Genomic DNA, 23,225 nt, shown 5'->3' on the forward strand with positions numbered 1-23,225 from the left:
TGAACTCTATACCGATATACAAAAATGCTTTAAGAGATTTTATGTCCGCACTAACGACTCTACTGGTAAACACATATAAGATGATCCACGACCTGACAAATTACCCCAATTTGTATACTTGGGAACGCCCCACAGAACGATCAACTTGAAACAAGAGGGAGACATGTTGTCTGATAAATATCGAAAAGTTCATTTTCCCCGTGCGTTTCACGCATGAATTGTTATAGCGCACTCGATTTGGGAACAGGTATAAAATCCCAACGAATTGAATCAACACAATATACTGAGCAAATATGTTTAGGACCACCGATCCATTTCACGAAGCAAATAACATTTTCCTGGGATTTTTTTAAACAAAATTGTTGAATATCTAAAATGCTTGTCAATGCCCCAATCATCTATTTGTCTTCGTCTTAACTAAAGGTTAGCGTGGAATATCAGTATCTCATGCCTGAAATTGCAGTCTTATCATTCGAAGGAATATGCGGTGTTGATTTCATGTCACGGTTAGCATGTATTGCACCTGCAAAATCGTCAAGCTACCTGTAGCAGCCAAGTGTACTCGCCCAATTCGTTGTACCGCCTCTCTTGTTACAAATGCGTTTAGTGCGCAGGATCATCTAATATGTGCCTAGCAGTAAAGTGTTTATAATTAAGAACTGAAAAGGGGCAAGGCACAAAGAGCTGACAGCTTAAACGTGTGGGATTCTTGTCAGAATATTCTTTCAGTTACTACTTTATATCATTTTGTTAAATATCAGTTTACTTCAAAGAATGAACCAGAACAATTCGTTTGCATCCATTTTCTCAGGCGAACGAATCCGTGAGTCAGTTCACCCAGCAAAATGCCCCTGTTAAAAATATCCGCCTCTCTCCCGAATATAACTATGGTCGGTTGCAAATGTTCCAAAGCATTCGAATTTTTACCGACCCCTTAGAGTAAAAAAAATCCTGCTTAAGTTTATTTGTACCATATTGACAAAGACAGTTGAATTTTGTTGCATCATTATCATTAAAACACTTCAAGATATTATACCGCGGTTCAGTTTTGAACATTTAATATGCTATTATGTTTTACACATTAATATCATAAATAACAGAACTGTGACCAGACAGAGTTGTGAGTAATTGTACGATTAACGCCCTAATGTTCGACATAAGAATGTTAAACGAAAAAGATATTTTATTCAAAATTGTAAAACAAGAATTAAGTGTGATGCATAATTTCAATGTTTTAACAGTGATCCAAGTTACAGTATATACAGTTTATAATCTGACTGAAAACATATGAGGAGGCACTGACCAGTAATCAGTGCGTTCAACATAACCATTCTGTAACAATGAAGCGTTATTACGTATACAAATGTAAACAGCAAAGGGATTGTACCTTGCTATGAGAATACCAGTTCTCACATTCCTACCCAGCAAGAAGGAAAGGACTTAAAAGCTCTATTAATATTACAGTTGTCCTCACTAAAACGTTTCAAGGGTGTTAAATACAAGGTCGTTAACTGCAAACAATACACCTACTGATAGTTGTAGTCAAACTGGCACGATTACAACAAAAACTATGTCCTCATATTTCTATACTGAACAGGAAAAGAAACACACGTTTCGCAAAAATGAAATCTCATAAAAGTTTATATCTTCTATTTAAAAAGCAAAGTTGCGTTTCTTTTGCTGTTCGGTATATTCATAGGACAGTTGTCGCGACTAAGAAGTTTCAAAGGTGTTAAAACAAGAATATTTACTGCAGAAACTAAACCTCCTGAGACTGTGTACTGCAGACACTGAGACTCTTGAAACTATGACAAGACATAGGAACATGTGAGTATAGTTTTACGCCGCACTCAGGAATATTCCAGCTATATGGCGGCGGTCTATAAATAACCGACCCTGGATCAGCCCATTCAGTTGTCAACAGCATGAGCATCGAGTTGACATGTGTCAACCATGTCAACGAGTCTAACGACCTGTTAGTCACCTCACAAGAGGAATACACTGTATGTGAAAAGAAGGGAACATATAAGGCACATTCAATGCTATTGTTATTAAACATATCAATTATTAATTTTGATCCGAATTAAGTCATAACGCCTGCCCAGCGTTTTCCCATATGTTACAGTTAACACAACTGTAACAGATGTTTGGAGCTTGAGAAAATTTATGCTTTTTAACTGTTCATGCATTACGCCTTGCACCTCTTGGGTTACATTTCAGTAATATTGGATGAAGGGCTCTTCATATGCGGTAATTACTAGACTGGCGCTGGAACGGATGAGGTTCTGCTGGCGGGACGCACGCAGGTCTGGAACGTGATAAGCACTCTCAACACGTGACAAAACATGATATTACTCTGCTATTTAACATCAGGTAATTATATAACAGAATGTCAAAATCCATCAAATACATGAAATTAAGAATCTAAAAAACAGTCAAAACTAAAGGAGTTTAATCCAAGAAAGATCTTGCGATATTAAATATATTAAACATATTTGTTTCTTTGGTATACTTTTTGTTTTAAGAAGTGTTGAGACAACTATCAGTCGCCAGTGTGTATGTATGTGTGATTTACCTCGGACCTGAGGACACATATGCCGGGTTGGGAACGCCTGCTGACTGCAAAGACGAGAAAGTGACACACTTACTTTTAAACTGACATCATTGGAACCCATTCGTTTTAAAAGAGCAATCTGTAAATGTTCCAGACAGGAATATCGCTATTGATAATCACTTATCGCATTTGTCATAGATGAAGATAACATGGCAAAAGCTTACAAAAGGAAACGTTCTTTACTTTCACGTCATAATCAAAATCCTGATGGAAACAAAGAAATAATATACCTTAAGAGTCATGTATGCATTTCAGCTTTCTGTCAGCCCAACGGGCTAAAGGCTAGGCTACCAGCTTCTTAGTTTACAGTCACACATAACTCCGAACTGCCCGAGAGCGTCCAAAATAATGCATCAAGGATTATGTCATACACTTACGAAGTCTCTGTCTCTGAGTGGGTTGTAAGGCGTATCTTCCTCCCTTGCGCCCAGGTTGTCATAGCCGCCGTCTCCCGATTCTTTTCCCTCTTTAGCACGAGCTGTCTGGATATTTTCATGGTACTGAATTCCACGTCTTACTGTCCTCCACCTGAAAGAAACAACGTTTAAAAATGATTGGAAACTAAGGTTCCAAAACTATGGGTATTTATCCGCGATGTCTGAGAGATTTAAGTCACTTACTTGTAACACGCGAACACTGCAACAATGCTGATGAGTCCAAGAAGGACTGCCATGGCTATGAATAACCCGAGGAATAGTTCTCTCTGTTGTCTGTCTTGCTGAAGGCGTAAGTATTCGTTTTCAACAATACATTCTGTTGCTGTAAAATCCTTCAGGGTTATCAACACTGTGCACGATCTGGAACAAATATCACATATCATTTGATGATTGCTTTCAAGAAATGGTTATTTTGCCGGAAGGATGAGCCACACATTGATTCGGAAGTGGACTATTTGCTTTGAACGTCAACTTCTATAAGAAACAAGTCATCTATCGCGTCTGGTCATTCACGTTATATTAAGCTAGTACATTACATCATCTGTCAGTATCGATAGCAGATTTGTTTGTTTGCTGAAATAAAAAGTGGTTCTGGAAATATGATACGAACTTACCCAGTCCTCGAATGAGGACTTTCGTCAGTCGCCTCTATTATCAATTTCAAGATAGTTGGCACTGTGTCATCAAATCTAATCCCAACAGATATTGTCCCAGTCTTGTTGTTGATATTGAGATTACCCTGAAGAAAAATGTATAACTGAAGCATGTATACTCAGTAATATCAACGCAAACACACATTTGGTCAGTGACAAATAGATCACATGAAATTAGAAATGTAGATTAATCCTCTAAATAGAAAGTAGAAATTAGAAATGTAGATGAATCCTCGAAATAAAAAGTAGAAACTAGAAATGTAGATGAATCCTCGAAATAAAATTAGAAAATAGAAATGTACATTAATCCTCTTAATAAAAAGTAGAATCTAGAAGTGTAGATGAATCCTCGAAATAATCCTCTAAATAAAAAGTAGAAATTAGAAATGTAGATAAATCCTCGAAATAAAAAGTAGAAACTAGAAATGTAGATGAATCCTCTGATTAAAAAGTAGAAATTAGAAATGTAGATGAATCCTCTGATTAAAAAGTAGAAATTAGAAATGTAGATAAATCCTCGAAATAAAAAGTAGAAACTAGAAATGTAGATGAATCCTCTGATTAAAAAGTAGAAATTAGAAATGTAGATGAATCCTCTGATTAAAAAGTAGAAATTAGAAATGTAGATGAAACAAGAAATTGTTCAATTTAAATCGACATAAAACGTCAAGAACATTTCTTTAGAGAAGCTATTTACATCCATACACAATTCAGTGGTCATTAGCCCCAGGTTCATGGAATAGTACACGTGCCATCAATACTAGTAGATATATACAATGTATCACCCTATCATTTCTTGTTTTTATGCCGTATGTGATGTTGTGGCCATCAGCGTCCGTTGCCCTGAAGTCGTCAATGTGAACTTCGGCACCTACTTCTGCTAGGAAATTCATCGAGGTTTCATACTTCTCTGAAACAATGGAATGTATGTTCGTTGCGTAAAGGGAAAACATAATCAAACAATGTTACCGTCTTATTTCTTCTGCAGCAATAAGCAATCATAACAGGATGAAATAGTGTACCTCTTTGCTGCCAGTGCCAGTCATGCCAATAATAATGATAAGTAACCATCTATCCAACTATAAGTCTTTGAAGGGCATTTAGAAGTGAAATGCATAAGAATGAAGATTTTATGGATATCAACTTCTTTATATGAGAACACAACGTTTCGGAGTTCATGCTTACTCCTTCACCTGATGAAGGAGTAAGCATTAACTCCGAAACGTTGTGTTCTCATATAAAGAAGTTGATATCCATAAAATCTTCATTCTTATCCAACTACACGCTTATGATGCGTAGACGCGGCGTTACGTACAAAGAGAGAAACATATGAAATTTATCGGGTCATGATACAGGCATAAACCTGTGTTATTACTGCAGAGCAGAGTTGAAACTACCTGCCTGTCCGACCACCCGGGACTGGTATTTTCAACAAGACCCTCAAATTCACTGGTTAAAATTTAGACATGTGCTTGAAGATATTTGTGGGCAGGTACGTTTTGGTCAGGGCAGGCAAGTTTTACATCTAACTAGCCCCGTGGTCAGGAATTTTTTGGAGTTTCATACTCTGGAGACAGTGTAGAGTACAACAAGCATATAACTATGTCGGAATAGCCAAATCTTATGTATCGTCCAGTGACGTGACTGCCTATATTTTACCATGTACAAATTTGGGAGCATTTTCGTTGTAATCGTCTGGTCGCACTTCTATTGAGACTTGAGTGTCAGTTGGTAGCGTATTGTTGACACGTCCATCAAAGTCATCCTCTGTCACTTTGACAAACATCTAGGTAGAGACAAAAGAAAGTAAATAAATCACTGTTACTCTTGTTGTGTTCACTACTTGTGTATTGCTATTAGTGAGCACAAACAATGCAGGCATATGCTCTTTCGACTATTTCTATATAACCTATGGTATGCCAACAATAACAGTAGTATCACTGCTCACATTTTGAAAACAAAGTGGCTGTATATACTGAGAGATACAAATAAAGGAACACAGGAAAATTCAAGCGTTTCTTTAATATTTTCCAGCTTTCCTCACTTGATTTGAACAACGTTGTGGTAAGGAATCTGAGAATAAACAAAGGAACATTGTCATGTTGTGTTCCCTTATTTGTTTCCTTCAGTATATATCAAACTATAGTTTCAAATATTCACCACCCCGTTCTACATTCACTATATGTGAGTAAATAGCAAACGATCAGATACCCGGTGTTCTCGAAAAGGTGCAGAAAGACTTCTTTTATGCACCATCACGGACTACATGCTTAGTTCAAACAAAATGGGTTTTTTTATTTTGTGTCTGTTTAGATTTTACTGGTCTAATTATTTTCGCATTAAAAAGAGGCTCAGTTATGGTTTTCAGATACCCTCCTCGTCCAAACCTCGGCCTGAAAAACGACTCAGGGTTGTAAGAAGAAAACAAATCCAATTCCTGATATTACATATCGGGTTCGTATATGCCAAGAAAATATTACTCAACCTTCATTTCATGTAATCACATGTGTGTGTGTGTGTGTGTGTGGGTGCGTGCGTGCGTGCGTGCGTGCGTGCGTGCGTGCGTCCGTGCGTGCGTGCGTGCGTGTGTGTAGTGCGTATAACTGAGTGGCATAGTAATGATTCCTTTGGGTCGTAACGCAGAATGGGAATTTTCAAAATCACCTGAACTGACTTGATCACAACATATGAAGTACTGCACGTAGTGCTAGAAGTGCCCAGTGCTACGATCTTTACTCTCAGACCCGGGATAGCCTGTGCTATGTGGCGACTATAAGCTCAGATCGATGCTCATGGTGCTGATGATTAGACTGCTTGGTTCCTGACTCCATTATTTACAGACCGCCGACACATAGCTGGGAATATTGCTGAATGAGGCGTAAAACTAAACTCATTCACTAACTATTTACTTACACGAATGTCAGTGTAGTTCAGCAAAGAAGCCCTCACTACTAGAGTTCCATTACTTAGCAGTTCCACTGCATCATGCCCTTGTATGATGGTGTATCTAGGCTTACTGTTCTCATCAGGGTCAAATGACGTCACATGTCCAATCATATACCCAACTGGAGTACTCTGAAGTGAGAATGGTCTTATATATTGTTACGGTGAATAATTGGTCGTGACAAAAGGTATAAGAAATTCCATCAGAACCAGCAAAACATAACACAGACAAGTTTAAAATATTCAATAAAAGTTTAAAATATTCAATAAAATGTATTGTGCAAAGAGCAAGATACAATGATTCACAATAAAGGTTTCTAGTACAATGCAGAGTCAAATCTAAAGTAATGGGAGATACTGAGATATAAATCAACTCAGCAAAGCTCAGGCCTGACGAAGAGGAAGACAGGTGTAGATAGGCCGAATGATGGCACAACATATTAAGCCAGTGTGTGTGTGTGTGTGTGTGTGTGTGTGTGTGTGTGTGTGTGTGTGTGTGTGTGTGTGTGTGTGTGTGTTAGTGCGCGCGTGCTCAACACAACATCCAGCCTTATATATACACCGTCACTGATTTTTTAACATTCCAGCATAGTACGGAACTTTCGCGACCAGGCTCGTGTTTATATACAATTTAAAACACACAAAAGGGACGCAACTCTAAAGCGCTACCTTAAAGGCGTTAAAACATTAAGACACTATTGCCGGTACGAAATGTGACCCCTGACAACTTTCACTCAAAACTCTAAACATTGTGCCCCAATAACAACCATCACTTATTCAATAACAACATACATTACAGAAAATACTATTTACCTTCAAACACGTTTACCCCAGTCACTACCCCAGTTGAACGAAACAGCATAATATGTACATAAAGAGAGTTCAAGGGAGATAACTGTGCATGGTAGGTCTCATCCTGTTGTGTGTTGCTTTCTAATATTCTGATAACATATTACTAAAATACACCAGCAAAGACTGATACATTCACTTAATTAAATGATTCTTCCTAAACTGATAATCGTTTCGGATTCACTAAGAAGTCATTCTTACCGGGCACTGACAGTCAGATCGGCAGAATACAAAGACGACTACTTATGACGCTGATCCTACCGGTGCTGCTACTACAATCACCACCACCAATACCACTAACACGGCGTCGACGACGACGATTACTACTATGACGACGATGATGATTACGAGCTTTACAACCACAATTACTACTATTAACAACGATAATCCTTTGTCTTTCTTTAATTATATGAGGAATTGCATGAAGCTGGTTTCGCACGCAACAACATTCCAACAATGTTGCATCAGGTGCATTCCTAGGGTTGATAATGGCGGGCGTATGAATCAGTTTCGTTAGCATATAATCTTGGTCTGAGTTCAGAGATTCTGCTTAAGCAGTAAACACACACCTCGTTTAGTATGAACTTCTGCTCGGTGCTGTTGAAGTAGGGTAAGTTGTCGTTGACGTCGTCAACAATCACTTTAACATTGGTTGTCCTGTAGTAACGACTGTGCAGGTCAGTCGCCTTCACTGTCACATAAAACTGACTGCCTGTCTCTTCACGGTCTATTTCCAAACTTTGTCTCATCTCTCCAGTCATACTGTTTATGTGAAAACTGGAAGCATCTGCTAAACAGATTTACATTTACATAGGACATGATTACAATCGTTAAACCTATTGCCATTTTGAACAGCAAGAGAAACCCAATTCTGGGGTTGAGTGGGTGAGTGGATGGGGGTCAAGGTTTTAAACGGAAGACATAAACATGAACTCTACTTTTATGAGATTTCATTTTGTTTCAAAATTTGCGTTTCTTTTACTGTTCACTATATAATATATTAGTCGAGGAAAGGGAGATGGATTGAATGATTTCAGTATAAAGAATACTATTTATCGTTTCAGTAAGGATCACTACTTAACGTGGTAGCCAGCGTTTAAAGAGCACTGGGAAAGATGGACAAGGAACGGTCAGCGCATGGACTTGCATGCATACAGTATATAAGCAATATGCACCTGTTACTTCATACGTGCAGTTACACTCCTCTTCACTGGCCCTCCGAACATAGGCTCGTATAGAGATTGATTCACCCTTCTCTGGTGCCTCGTTGTCCTTCGCCTGGAGGGTGTAATGCTTTTTGAAGTATGGCCGCGGTTGGTCAGTAATGATGGAAATGGTAATCTGTAGGCAGAAACGTCGTCACAATACTTAACGCTGGTGCTCAGACAAAACACAAACCAACTAATTAAGAGCTTGATCGTAACATCAATTTGGTCAAACGCGATTGGTAAGTGGATTTTCCTTTGTAAATGTTCCGGGTGTGCCCTATACACCTGACAGGTTCTCATGGACTGAAGGGTAATCCACAAAATAGGGATTTTTTAATTGTCTAAATGCTACAGAGTATAACGCAATGGATTACCTCTGTAATTGCTTCCATAGGAGGGTCTGTCTGGGGTAGGTCTGTTGCCTTGATCCTCAGAGTGACCTCGTCATCATTCAGTGTATCTAGGGATGTAGCCACGTATATACTTCCTGTAGTACGATTAATCGTGAAGTAGTCTGTGTCTGGAATACACGAAGAAAGATTAGCACATGCATATTAGAGGCTAGTAGGGTTATATGTTACGTTGGGATTTTAAAACATGTAGATGAGACGTGAATCAGCAGAAATTTTCATTTCCTTATTGTTCTTATCTAAACAGGTTTTGGCTTAACATTGGTGATTCTCTATTCTCTGCGTCTCGATATGCCATTCTGATTGTGTGTTGTGCCTACACCCTAGTGAGTAGGTGAGTTGGCTTTTACACAGATTATAGCAATATTCCAGCAATATCACGACAGGGGCTTCACACATTATACCCAAATAGGGAATAGAACCGGCTTTCTTTGTGCCGAGCAAGTGCTTTAACCACTAGGCCATCCCACCATCCATTGAACTTCGTCCTGTGCCGTTTGTGCTTGCAGCATACACCTGGCGCGAGGTATAACATCAGCGAGTTTTACTGAACAAAGACACAGTATGAGCACCTGGTAGCTCTTTATTCAATCAGAGTTACTTCTTTCAGTTAGTATACACAACACCTCATGTAAACTGTATTTGTATTTATTTATACATACTTGATAAAATATGGTATTTAACGAGTCCATTGCCATTAGCCTTGTCGTCCCTGTCAGTTGCAGTGATGATGTCGGTGACGAGGCTGTTGATGCCAGCGTTTCGTGATATGTTGCCTCGGTACGGAGCCCCATGAAACACCGGCGGGTTGTCATTGAAATCAAAGATGGTGACGGATAAGGTTGTCGACCCAGTGCGTCGCGCTGTGTCAGAGCATTTGTGCCTGTCCACAGCAGTAATGATGCACTCATATGTTGAAGTCGTCTCGTAGTCGAGGTAGCCGCTCACTTTCACGACTCCATCTTCTGTAGAAGACGGATTATGCTTAAGACTAATTAGTTTACGATTACAGTAATAATAAACATTCGCTACGTTTACTCTAATTGGAGACATTTTAACATAGCAGAAAAAAGGCTGACAATGGGTATTATCATTCCGAGCGTTCACGCATATTGTCACATATTTAATAACACATCTACTGACTAATCTAAAATTATTCAAATAACCTCAGCGCAATTGTTTATGGGGGAAAATGCAATTATCGACTATGTTAAAACTAACATCACGGATAGATGATTTCTTAAATTAATTCAAACAAAATTAAGAATTAAACCTACAATGACGTAATTGGGGTGTTTTTCAAAGAAAATGACAAATTACAATTTTGTTTTCTTTTCTTTTATCTTGTTTGAAAACTTCAGGATATTTCCTCATATAATACTGTGTATGGAATATATAGTGGCCGGTTTTATTTACCCCTCGTTCAATGAATTCTCAAGTGTTGGAAATCACACCTCATCTAACCAGTTCCTTTTGCAAAAGTAGATCCTGCAGGCAAGGTTTAGAAGTGTGCAAAAAATCATCAGATTAAAGTTTAAAGTAAACTTACCTAATACCTTGAATGGACACACAGTTCCATTCGCCATCACAGTATCAGCAACATAGCTGACTGATCCATTACACCCGACGTCCCTGTCAGCTGCTGTCACGATCGTCACCTGGTGGAAGAGGCAAAATGTTTTGGTCAAATCTCAGTATGCTGAAATTGAAAACATTAGCAAAGAAACACAACACGGCTCACCCTAGCGATAACAACTGCCGTCGTCATTGTTTTTAGTGATAGATGCATATAACGTCCGCACTTGTTATCCTTTTACGTGAAAATGTTCCTGTTAATAATTCATACAGTGTTTCATTATTGATATTATTGATTGATACCTCAAATAGTGTTCGAATTCAACTCACTTTTCATTTGGATGCTTTTCATAATACAAAGAAGCTATCATCAGTGGGCTATACAACGGTTTGTCAGAAGAGTTACATTAGGGATATTGACCTATATGCAGATTTAGAAGTGACTACCAACATTTTTTCTTGTTATATTTGGGTAAACGCTATGTGCGTAACTCGCACAATGTATATTCCCTTTAAATGGATGTTTGTCACCCTCTGGTGTCCCTGACGTCATATTACTGGAATATTCTTATACGCGGTGTAAAACCCCACTCACTCACTATTTCCTACTTCACATGCACTCACATGATTACCAGTACAGCTGAGCTCCTCCGACCAATGCGCTACCGAGGTATATACACGTAGGTATCTGTGCTCATCATATCCTACCTTTGACAAATTGGTACTATTTTCCCTCACTGTCACTGAATATGCCGTCGTGGTGAATGTTGGCGTGTTGTCGTTGACGTCCGTGATGAGTATAGTAGCCTGTGTTGTTGCCGGTAAGGGGGTGACTGCATTATCCATCGCCTGGAAAGTAAAGAATGATGTTGGACATTGGATATCATTTACCATAAAACACCTATCAAGCCGTGTAAAAATCACAAATATTGAATAAACTCAGTCATCGGCTAAAAGTGTCGCATGATTTAGTCAAGAAATATTTCATTGTTAGTTACCTTTATGATTAAGCTGTAGTTGGCAACAGTTTCCCTGTCTAGGTCTCCCGACACAGTAATATGTCCGGTTCCAGAGTCTATCGAGAAATCTGTGGAGTAGGCCTAATACAATGGCATTGCGTAATGAAACATTAACAAAGAAATAACGTACGCTGACTGAATTTGATGAACTTTGACATGCTGTACGTTGGTATTGTCAGATGTTCGCACAATACAGTAACATGGCGCATGGTAGTTACTTGAAAATCTCAGATCCCCTAGACACCTACACTATCTATAACAGTATACCGTTTGGTGCATTTCGCAATATATGCTGCAACATTGGCCAATCCTATTGGATCGGTGATTCACAAGACAATAACGTCATGAACAACAACCCTGCTGTTGTATTAATCATAATTTGTTTAAAACAAATATGTATCTGTCATCAAGGAAACTCATTATCAAATACCCACGATAAACCACTTTATAAAAATGTCTTGATTAGTCAAAGCGTACTAGAGTGGTGTTTATTAGGTATCGGTCTCTAAACATATTTAAACTACCAATGAAGGTCCTGGTTAGAATATAGGCCTTCCGTTGCCCGTACTTGACACATGCCGTCCCAACTGCGCATGTCGATGCTCATGCTGTTGATCAGTGGATTGTCTGGTCGAGTCGATTATTTTGAGACCACATCCATAGAGCTGGAGTATTGCTGAGCGCGGCTTATAAATAAAATCACTCAATCACTCACATATTTTAAAAGGGCTCGTTCGATTGGCATTTACAACTTACGCGGTCGAGGTATCTGCGACTCAATGCTGTAGGTTATTGTTCCATTTTCGCCCGCATCCTCGTCTTCGGCAGTAATAGCTCCAACAGACCCGTCCATAGCATTTTCCGGAACAGAGAACACGTGTTGTGCAGTAGTTGTCAGAAATTTAGGTGCGTTGTCATTTACGTCGGCAATAGTTACTGTTATCTGGAACGATACCAACATTCAAACATACATTCACATACAAAAGGCTCAGTTTCCATGTCATGTCCTTACGTTACAGGAGTTATGATCACAGAAGATCTTTTCTCCAATGGCACCAGAATCCAAATATTCTCACCATTACTCCTGTTATGATCCCATGTGATCTTCACCACCATCTACTGTTTCGTTACTTGCTGCGTAACTCAAGCCTATATACCAAATACTGAGTGTTAGTACAACAGGAAGTGGTACAAGTCCCTCAAGTGATAGATCTATGGAGAAACCCGTACTTACAACAGCTACGTCCGAGGCATTAGTGGTCACATCTCTGGCACGAACGACCATGGTATGGTTTGGAGCTGCTTCACGATCCTGCGGTCTGCTGCTGGTCAACTCTCCACTGGTTGGATCAATATGAAAGTCACCACCATGGATTAGGGTGTAGCGGACTGGCACGGAGACATCATGTGAAGCCCTCGCCGTTCCGAACGGAGTGGTATATTGTTGGTTCTCCACAATCGTAAACCTGAATTCTTTATAACTGAATCGTACAGTACTATTGCCCTCTATTTTCTTCACATGAACTGACACTGAGACTGAGGCGGTTCGTGGTGGAGAACCTTTATCTGAAGCTGTGACGTCAAAATTGTATGTTGTGGAGGCACCGGGTTGACTAGCAACCTCTTGGATGCGTAACACACCTACAGTTTCTCCATCTATGAAGAATTTGTCCGTATGCCCGCTCATGGAGAAGGTGAATTGACCGTTCGTTCCAGAATCATTGTCCGTGACTTCAAAAACATCGACAGGATTGTTGGTCACCCATTCCCAAGTTGTTATTTCAGATTGATAGAAAGTTTTATCAAACCGTGGGCTGTTGTCATTTACATCTTCAACGTTAATCTCAACTGTAACTGTATCGCTCATAGAGGGAGTCCCTGGGTTCTCGGCTTTTATCTCTATGAGGTGTTGCTGCATCTCTTCGTAGTCAAGGAGATTAGCACATCTGATGGCGCCAGAGGTTGGATCGACTGTAAAGTTGGAACTTGTTGTAGAGAACCTGATGTTGGCATTACTTCCTTCATCCAGATCTGTTGCTGTCACTGTGAGGATGTTCGCGGTACATGAAGTATTTTCTGTATAATTACCTTTGTAGAATGTCTGCGAAAATGTTGGCTTTTCGTCGTTTACATCAAGGATATTGACGGTAATTGCCAATACTGATGCACGAGAAGGGGACCCTTGGTCCCGGGCTTCGATAGAAAGATTGAAGATATTCCTGTTTTCTCTGTCAATTTCCTTGACAGTGGATACTGCCCCAGTGCTTCCGTTAACTTCAAAGAATCCAAAACCTCCTTCTACCAGTGAGTATGACACCTGTCTATTCGGGCCTTCATCTTCGTCTGTAGCTGTTACAGTGGTGATAGTGGTTGGTCCAGCGTTTTCCTCCACCGAAAATACAGTCGTCCCATTGCTGAACCGAGGTGTATTGTCATTGACGTCAGTGACTGTGATGTTGAGAGTGGTGGTGCCTGTCTGGGGATCAGATGGGTTGTCTGTTCCAGTTAATGTCAGGACTACATATGGAGTTACTTCCCTGTCGATCCGGATTCCGCTTGTTTTGATGGTGAATTGGTTATGGTTTGATTTCTCAACAGCAAAATAGTTGCTGCCTGTTCCCGTCAAAGCGAAGTTTACAACACCATTCTCTCCACTGTCGTCGTCAGTAACAACTACGTCGACCTGCAGGAGAACATATACAAATGTCCATGGTATAGGTATCTGAATAGCAATAAAGTGTCAGTATCACTCTACTCATGAAGCTGAACCTGCATCAAACACTGGACACATTTACATATTTGGTGGCCTATGCTGACGCGAAGATATAATGAAACTCTTTGCATTTCCAGTTGAAAACATTTACGAAGGAAGACGCCTATTCCAGGTGTTAATCATCACACTCACCAGACCATCCACCAGAGTTCCAGGATTGGAGCTTTCTTTTACTCTTCCTGTATAAGAAGATCTGGAAAACTTTGGTGCGTTGTCGTTAATGTCCGTTACATTGGTAATGAGTTGACCAATCGTCTGTGGGATAGATAGATGCAAACTATTTTGTCTAATCAAACTTGAATCATAAGTGTACTAGTCATTCCAAAGTTTGAAATTTGGCTGTCTAAAATCCGTTCATGAATGAGACATTTTTGGGTTCATGACACTTGAATGATGTTTAAGAAATGTGCATGAAAATAAACAATACACGCTACACTGTGCAGATAACTGTAAATACCCCAACACACATCCGGATTAGTTCGTACAATGTCCACTCACCACGGGGGAGCACTGGTCATTACTATCCATGTAAGCCTGAATGGTGAAGTCAGTGTAAGCATGGTCGGTGTTCTCTCGGTCCAAGACAATAGCAGTTGTGACCATCCCCTTGAAAGAAAGAATATCATTTAACATTCAGTCTTTTCTTAATTACTAAAGCAGTAATTCTAAAGGCATAACAACGCAAAACCTAAACTACAAATATACATTACATATGCATTGTTGTTGATATATGATATAAACTAGCTGCAGAAATATCATAACACTTACAGATGTAAGATTCAGTTTGAGGAGATTGTTGGCCCGAGAGTTTGCAAATTTGTAACCGGTGTAGTTTGACACAGCGACATTAGCAACAGGTGTTCCAGGGGGTCTGCTTTCGCTGACATTGCCCAGGAAGGTTCTGTTCAGATTGATCGCATTGCTGGTGAAGGATATGAGATACACAGTGATGTTGGCTTCATTAGAGTAGGCGACGCCATCATAAGCCTGGACACGTAGAGGGATCGTGGAGGGGAACCGTTCTTTTGTTAAGTCCACCTTTGATGTCAAAACACCATCATTGTCTATGTTGAAGTCGTCTTTATAGGCGCCATACAAATGAAAAGATGTCCGCCCACCTGTATCTCGATCAGTAGCGCTAACAACCCCGACTACACTATTTCTCTTTGAACCAGCAAGCAGCGAAAAGTCGTAAACTGCTTTTTGAAATTCCGGAGGTTCGTCATTTTGATCTTCAATCTTTATGCGTACATCTACTGTGGTTGACTTTGCGTTGTCCGTAGTGACGATATCAAGTATAAAGTTTATATTTCTGATTCCAGCCTCGTAGTCAGCTCCGGTCACAAGCCTTATGGTAGTCAGGTCTTTTGTTAGTTCCAGTCTGTCAGGGCGGGTATCCTCCTTAATGTCAATCCGAAACCTTGAGCTCGTTATGCTGTAACTCAGGATATTGCCTCGCCAATTTTCCCTTACCATTGTTGTAAACGCATTCCTGAATAACAAGATGTAAAACGTTGCAACTCTTGCCACTTGCCCTCCCTTTGTCGCTGTAACACTGATTATATATTCCTTAGCCACTGTGTCGGCATTGGCAAAATCACTCAGAAACATGTCCTGTCCACACAGAACTTGCCCTGAATTGTTCACAATGAACAAGGCCCTAGTTGTATCATCTGTGGTCTCCATATCGTAGTTGCTGTAACCTCCCAAACTACCATCAGTCCTCACGTCAGCTATCAGCGTGCCTCTCCTAGTTCCCTCCACCAGCATCACTGTGACGTCTTCTGGAGTGAAGGAGGAGGATGTGATCCTGACGGTCACAACCTGCTGCACTGTGAACTCTCCAGCGGTTGCACGTAACACCACCACAAAGGTTGGAGCATCATTTATCGCCTTAACCAATACAACATCAATCACCCCCGGACTGCTCCTCAGGTCCAGAATCCCCTCATCAGGATATACGTTAGCTTCTGTGGAGAAGGTAACTGGGAATTTACTCAGCTCGTCAAGAGGGATTAATCCCACTGAAAATAAAGAAAAATCACAATCCTGTTATTATCACAGCTTGTGTCATACAAGTCGGGTTACATTTCCATGTTTTCTTTCTCGTTTTTCTTTTTCTAAGTTTTCCAAATAAACGGACTTGACTTACCAGTTTGTGGTGTTCTTGATAGATCTGTGGAGAAGACGAAGGTTTCATTGCTTGACAGAATGCTGGGCCCTGCAAGACAGAAACTCTTCTGAAGATTGTTAAAAGTCTGAACCTTTACTATGTTAATAAGTGTCCTTCTCATTCCCTGTTCACAGCTCATGCCGATCATCACAAGTACCAGACAAGGTGGAATAGCTGAAGATAGATACTTCAAATAATGAATCCCGACTCAGTGATACATAACTTCATCAGTCAGTCACGTCACCTTAGCCTTGTTCGTAACCATACTTACCCATTGAGCATCCTGTACGAGATATCTTCACGTTCTTGTTAACACAGGCACATCTACGGCTTCCGGCTGGCGTCGTCACACATGAGCTGTTGACGACCACGCATCTGGCGTTGGAGCAGTCCTCGTCCAGAGAGGCATTAGCCATCGGGCCGCACGTTGACGGCGCTGGAGTGGTTGTGGCAGTGCTTGTCGCAGTGCTTGTAGCAGTGCTTGTGCTTGTAGTCGCTTAAATGTAAATATCGCACTACAATACCAGACACAGATCTGAAAGGATATGCCTTATGAGTAACATTTTGCTTTTGACAATGATACACACCTACCAGGGTAAGTAAACGTTAACTCACAAGGCAAATCCTTCCATTTCTTAGCTTACACTGGAGTATTGCTGGGGGTTTTCATGGAATGTGTATCCTGAAGAAAAGACAGGTCCTGACACACGCACGCCCTTGCATACCTCACGCCCATTTCACACAAAACTTCAATACTTACAGCCCACAAAGCATGTTAGTTCTAGCAGCTGGCTCATACTTACCTATTTCTGACAGGTAGTGCTCGAGACTTTCATGAGATAAAAAGCACAGAACAAAGAGCAAAGCATGCGTTAAGTAAAACAGAAGATGGATTTTATTATTACTTTATATAAGAGAAAACAATACCGACATTGACAACTGCTTTCCTCCATTGGTTTCTCCAAATGCTGAAACGGAAACGGGACAACACTATTATTGCTAGTGTATGTTTTATTTTTCCACAGTAAACAAATGTCTCTCTCTCTCTCTCTCTCTCTCTCTCTCTCTCTCTCTCTCTCTCTCTCTCTCTCTCTCTCTCTCTCTCTCTCTCTCTCTCTCTCTCTCTCTCTCTCTCTCTCTCTCTCTCTCTCTCTCTCTTTATGGAATTACCCACATTATGTGCACGTGTTTCCCGTGGATGGTGGCATATCGTCAAAGTTGTCTTGAATCTCATTTCCGTCTGAAAACATAGAAACACATATGCTACCATTACACACAACAAACCACTTTACCTAGTTTGTCTTAGTATTTTATCATTTGCATTTGTCCTGATTTTTCCAGTAGTCCTGATTTCTGAAAATTTAAATATCAGAGAAACGTTTGAATAAATATATGTAGGAGTCCAAATAATCAAAACCATGGCTCTTTTTTAAATGTATTTTACCCGCAATATTTGTGTCTCGTACAACCCGGTTGAACACGGAAGTACAATGCTTGACTGGGCAGCAACAATGACACCATGAAACACGAGCAGTCTGTACTACGAATTGTCAGATCTTCCTTTAGATAGACAACTAGAAAAGTTCGATCGTGTCCCAGATCTAGTGAGCTGTCAACTATAAACGCATGAACTGCATGTCTTAGTGTGCAATGCAAACACCATCCCGATATGACACCCACAAAATATCTCTCAGAGGGGAACAGCTGGTTAGGTAACTAAAGGTTAGTATTTTATTGTACTTCCAGTTTCCCTATTAAGAAGCAGCAGAATCTGTTCACACAACAACGATGATCAGTCTTAACATGTCGTGTTTATTAGCACTAAGTCCGGGGTCTACCATTCTGTGGGTCAGGAGGTTAGACGGCTGACTTTGTGTGTGGGCAATTAAATGCCTGACACTGAGGGTGTGGGTTCGATGGGTCTCAACCCAACAAAAGTTCTAGAATTTGTACTTTACTACGGAAGTGCAATCCCAAATACAACACATATTACACATGACCACTTTCTAAACGGCATTGTGTTTTTTCATGTCACTTGGCAGACAATCAATGCCACTTAATTGTATCCCCTGGTGCTGACATGTCATGAAGATTCACAAACACGCTTTACTGGTTCGAATCCGTTCTGTCATTGTCAGAGGTAAATATGGCTATTACTGAACCGGCTGGAACGACCGAAACGTCTTTGGCTACAAGTAACCTGGATACCAGAGTACGACGTTGCATGGAACAATACCATACATCTCATAGATGGCAATGATCCATTGCTCTCGGCTTTAAGAATGCTAGGAAATATGTTTCTATTTAATCGAGAATATTTATCCTGTTTTCAAATTACGATTGTGTTTTTTAATATGGTGGGAAAATTGCAATTCATATAATAACTAAACAGACCATTGAAGGTTTAAATGTTTGTGCTTTTCAAATTTTCATTTCCAAATCCAAATTTTTCAAGAAATTACATTTTTGTCATCATCTGCTTTGAGCCTGTAATGTGACGAACTAACAATGCCACATCACATCTGTAATGTCCAGGCAAGGGACCAGTCACTATTCACTTTTACTCATACTTTCAGAGACATATCAGATTCTGACAAACATCCATTGCTATCAGCTTTATAAATGCTGGGAAATATGTTTCTATTTAATCGAGAATATTTATATATTTATCCTGTTTTCAAATTACGATTGAAGTTTTTAACGTGATGGTAAAATTAAGAAATGTGTTTTGGTAGATATATTACACATTGTCTTGCGATTCGGTGTATTATATTGTTAGAATCATCGTTTTCAATAGCCGTTGAAGCGATATGCATATTATTTCATATAATAACTAAACAGAATATTGGAGGTTAAAATGTTGGCGCTTTTCAGATTTTCATTTCCAAAACACAAGATTCTTTCAAGAAAGATCTGTATTTATCTGGTTTCATAAAATTAAGTAATTTTGCATAATCTTCTAATAAACGTCACAAAACCACATAATGATAAGGAATGTGCTTACTACGAAGAAAGTCATGGAACACAATATAGCACCTTGTCCTGAACACTTGCCTGCATTTTGCTGTAGGGGTAACACCAAAAGATGACCCCTAACTTTTTACCCACCCTATAACTTGGGTCTCCTACAAGACTTAGCCTCACTATGACTATTACTCACCCGTGAATGATCTGACTGAACATAATTTCATACTTCATTGATCTTAAACATATGATACTGAAAGTATGACAGTCTGTTTTATGTACATGTACGTTGTTCTATCCACACGAACAGACCCGTGAAGATCCCGGGTAGAACAGGCATTCAGCAACTCATGCTTGCCATAATGGGCGACTATGCTTGTCGTAAGGGGCGACTAACGGGATCGGGTGGTCACGCTTGCTTGGCACATGTCACCGGTTCCCAAATGCGCAAATCGATGCTCATGCTGTTTACCACTGTATTGTCTGGTCCAGACGCAGTTATTTACAGACCGCTGCCATATAGCTGGAATGATGCAGAGTGCGGCTTAAGACTAAACTCACTCACCTACAGTATTAGGTCCCATATAAGGTAGCAATGTAAACAATGCTGTAACAAGCGAACCTACGTTTGTCTGAATTATGCATTCACAAGGAAGTAACAGGGTACAACGTCTCCATTTGTGACACTATCTATGTCCCGAAACTCCCAAAAGAATTACTGGGGTGTCTTGTCTGTTTACGGCCCCGATTGATTATTGCATGCCGTTATCGTTTTATGTACCTACATATACTCTGTAACAGTTCGAACCCATACCACCTTAAACATTGTCAAACGACAAATAAGACTTGAACTGCGACATTTTCCAATGGTTGTTCTCCGATACAAGTGTTCCGGCTCGGCCATGACTGATCACATTGAATATCATAACATTTATACGTCCTTAAACATAAGCATATGATATGCATGACAGTCTGCTGTATGTACGTTAGGCTGGTCTATCCAGTGCACCCCTATACGCCTCATTGAAGTCTATCTGCGGCTTACATCAGCAGGAGCCTCTGAGCAAGACGCACGAATAGACTTTTTGAAAGTAACACACTTCCTTGTACGCACGTTGTGACGACCGAGTCAAACGCTCTCGGCATTATGTATTCAAAAGGACGTATTACGATTCTCTATTATGGTGGTGGTGGTGGGTGTGCCCTTATATCATTGATTCCAAAGGTTAGGGTTCGAACCCATACCATCTAAACAAATGGTAAATGGGCGGGAGGGGAGGGGTGTGAAAGGGGGAGGGCGCGCCTGGGCGCAGAGGGGATTTAAAGATATATATGCAGAAATTTTCTGGAAGGCCGGATGGCTTTTGTATGCCACACGGTTCAAACATGGTATATTTTTCATAAACCTCGTATGCATACAAATGGATGCCATATAAAAAATACGTTGTTGAACATGTATAAGTAACAGCTGATGTCAGGATAGCAGACAACCCATTGCTGCACGTTTCGGCTTAAATGTTCAAGTTATACCCTCATTAACGGCGGTGGCGGAACGTCGTCAGCCTATGACCACCGATACCAAGTACTCCGTGCAGCTGATGAGTATCAGTCTCCACATAAAAATACAGACGAAATTCACTAATATCTCCTCACATGAACTGTTTTACATCAATGTGTCATCGATATTCCGCTTCGAACATGAATATCGAGCATAGGTATTCAGTTAACCTGAGTAACTAGTAACTGACTGATTGTCCTATATCCACAAATAGTTATTTAGCAGTGGTATTGTTATATTAAAGTAAGATATCAACATACCATTCTGAGGAAACCATAAGAATCTGAGGTCCAATCGTCCCTCCTCACCTGTCTCAGACGTACAGTAGATACACCCGACCCAGCCATTATGCGCAGTGCGAGGAGGGAGCTTCAGCTTTTGTATCGGTGGAACGAGGAAGTAAATTGCATAAGCTCACGTGGCTCTCCATATAAGGAACGAGTATTGCCATTCATTGTGAGATATACAAGACTACGGAGTAAAAGAGTGTATTACAATTCACGACAGCTTAACACCTACCCCGCTCTGTACAGGCTGCACCAAGTGTATGGCTGCTCTGCAGGGCGTTATGCAGCTACAGACATTTAATTCGTCTATCAGTACTTGCCCTTGAATGATGGGAATCCATAACTATGTATGTTTTGGATAACTCTTTCTTTGTAAATTCTTGTACTTCGGGAGTTTACTCCCATCCAGGGGTTGGATCAGATATAACGCTTGTGTGCGGTTTGTTTTTTCGTGATTTTTCACAAGTTGACTTGACTCGGCTGGAAAAGTGTTGAGTGCGGCATAAAGCAATACGGAATTTAAAAAGTCAAAGTATTGCCAGTATGGTTGTTTGTAGAAGTATAAGGATATAATTACGCATGGATTGTCACCGATAGACACGTCAGCGCACATAGATTATGACTAATGTGCCACGACCTCTGACATATCCAGCGCATAATAGAAAAATGCAACATGTAACAGTGAACTAACTGCAACGCGTAACAATGAGGCAAACTGAACGCGAGGCAGTAAAGTACAAAGGTCGGTCCAACTCATGAAAGTAATATGCAACAATTGTACTACCCATCAAAGTTTGGACTCACTTAAAACACCCACTGTATGTTATATATGTATCCATGGTTACAACGAAGATGAGTGAGTGAGTGAGTGAGTTTACTTTTACGCCACACTCAGCAATATTACTGCTATATGACGGCGGTCTGTAAATAATCGAGTCTGGACCAGACAATCCAGTGATCAACAACACGAGCATCAATCTGCGCAATTGGGAACCGATGACATGCGTCAACCAAGTCAGCGAGCCTGACCACCCGATCCCGTTAGTCGCCTCTTATGACAAGCATAGTCGCCTTTTGTGGCAAGCATGGATTGCTGAAGGCCTATTCTACCCCGGGACCTTCACGGGTCACAACGAAGATGAATTTCTCCACCATCTTGGAGAAAACAACGGCAAACTTTATGCAGATTAATTGCACGAGAATGACTCGTCAAATTGCTGAAAAGCATGTGCAACTATCGTGTATGTGAACTGCTGTGTCTTGGTGTAAGGTTTTTATAAGAGTTTGCCAATTTCACCAAGCTTAATCATTTGTTTAACGCATGACAATGATCTTGTCAACGTTACGAATTTGTTTTACTATACATCAGTCCATGTGTAAACAGTACCTTTAAACAGTATGGAGTATTTTGCAAAATCTAGCTTAGAACAGCTGACTAAAGTATGCGGCTACACTTACACCAGTGAGTCTAACATTTTGATGGGTAATATAGTTGCCACACGAGTCTAATTGTGAAGGAAACAGTAGACTCTTAGGGTAAATGAAACACATAATAGTAGACTGTAATGGTAAATATAACCCAAACTGTAGATTCTAAACGTAAATGAAACACATGGCTCTATATGTAAACTCTAAAAAAAGTGACTGAAACAGTAAAAAAAGAAATGGTATCTGTGTCTTGGGGAACTAAGCTGACCATTTCTGATTAATGTTTATTAACATACATCGAGCATCTCCCACAGGAGATACTAAGTCCTACGTA

At 40.2% G+C, this 23,225-nt stretch overlaps 1 protein-coding gene across 4 annotated transcripts; it reads right to left on the bottom strand.

Moving 5' to 3' along the window:
- Positions 1-1,165: 1,165 nt before the first annotated feature.
- LOC137297613 (protocadherin Fat 4-like) lies at positions 1,166-21,529 on the bottom strand. Of its 4 annotated transcripts, none has more exons than XM_067829481.1 (24): positions 21,437-21,529; positions 17,829-17,894; positions 16,926-17,622; positions 16,634-16,702; positions 15,250-16,505; positions 14,980-15,087; positions 14,614-14,736; positions 12,943-14,391; positions 12,465-12,651; positions 11,688-11,776; positions 11,398-11,538; positions 10,664-10,772; positions 9,777-10,079; positions 9,079-9,224; positions 8,672-8,837; positions 8,066-8,283; positions 6,618-6,779; positions 5,364-5,490; positions 4,490-4,614; positions 3,666-3,790; positions 3,235-3,411; positions 2,992-3,142; positions 2,576-2,619; positions 1,166-2,308 (listed from the first exon to the last, which is right to left on the bottom strand). In XM_067829481.1, the coding sequence occupies exons 3-24, from the start codon at positions 17,068-17,070 to the stop codon at positions 2,242-2,244; spliced, it is 5,487 nt and encodes a 1,828-aa protein (XP_067685582.1). In that variant the 5' UTR covers positions 17,071-17,622; positions 17,829-17,894; positions 21,437-21,529; the 3' UTR covers positions 1,166-2,241. The 4 variants fall into 4 exon arrangements, with proteins under 4 accessions (XP_067685582.1, XP_067685580.1, XP_067685581.1 ...); XM_067829479.1 differs by having other exon boundaries at positions 8,066-8,286; positions 21,437-21,528; XM_067829480.1 differs by having other exon boundaries at positions 8,066-8,286; positions 17,825-17,894; positions 21,437-21,528.
- Positions 21,530-23,225: the final 1,696 nt, after the last annotated feature.

This window comes from Haliotis asinina, chromosome 10 (genome assembly GCF_037392515.1).
Source record: "Haliotis asinina isolate JCU_RB_2024 chromosome 10, JCU_Hal_asi_v2, whole genome shotgun sequence".
Taxonomy (NCBI): Eukaryota; Metazoa; Mollusca; class Gastropoda; order Lepetellida; family Haliotidae; genus Haliotis; species Haliotis asinina.

Coding starts and splice junctions, on each gene's coding strand:
- LOC137297613 (XM_067829479.1), bottom strand. CDS start 17,070: ATGGCTAATGCCTCTCTGGACGAGGACTGCTCCAACGCCAGATGCGTG. Junction 5,491..6,617: donor TGAACTACACTGACATTCGT/GTAAGTAAATAG, acceptor GTCTCTACCTAG/ATGTTTGTCAAAGTGACAGA. Junction 4,615..5,363: donor TGCTCCCAAATTTGTACATG/GTAAAATATAGG, acceptor CCATTGTTTCAG/AGAAGTATGAAACCTCGATG.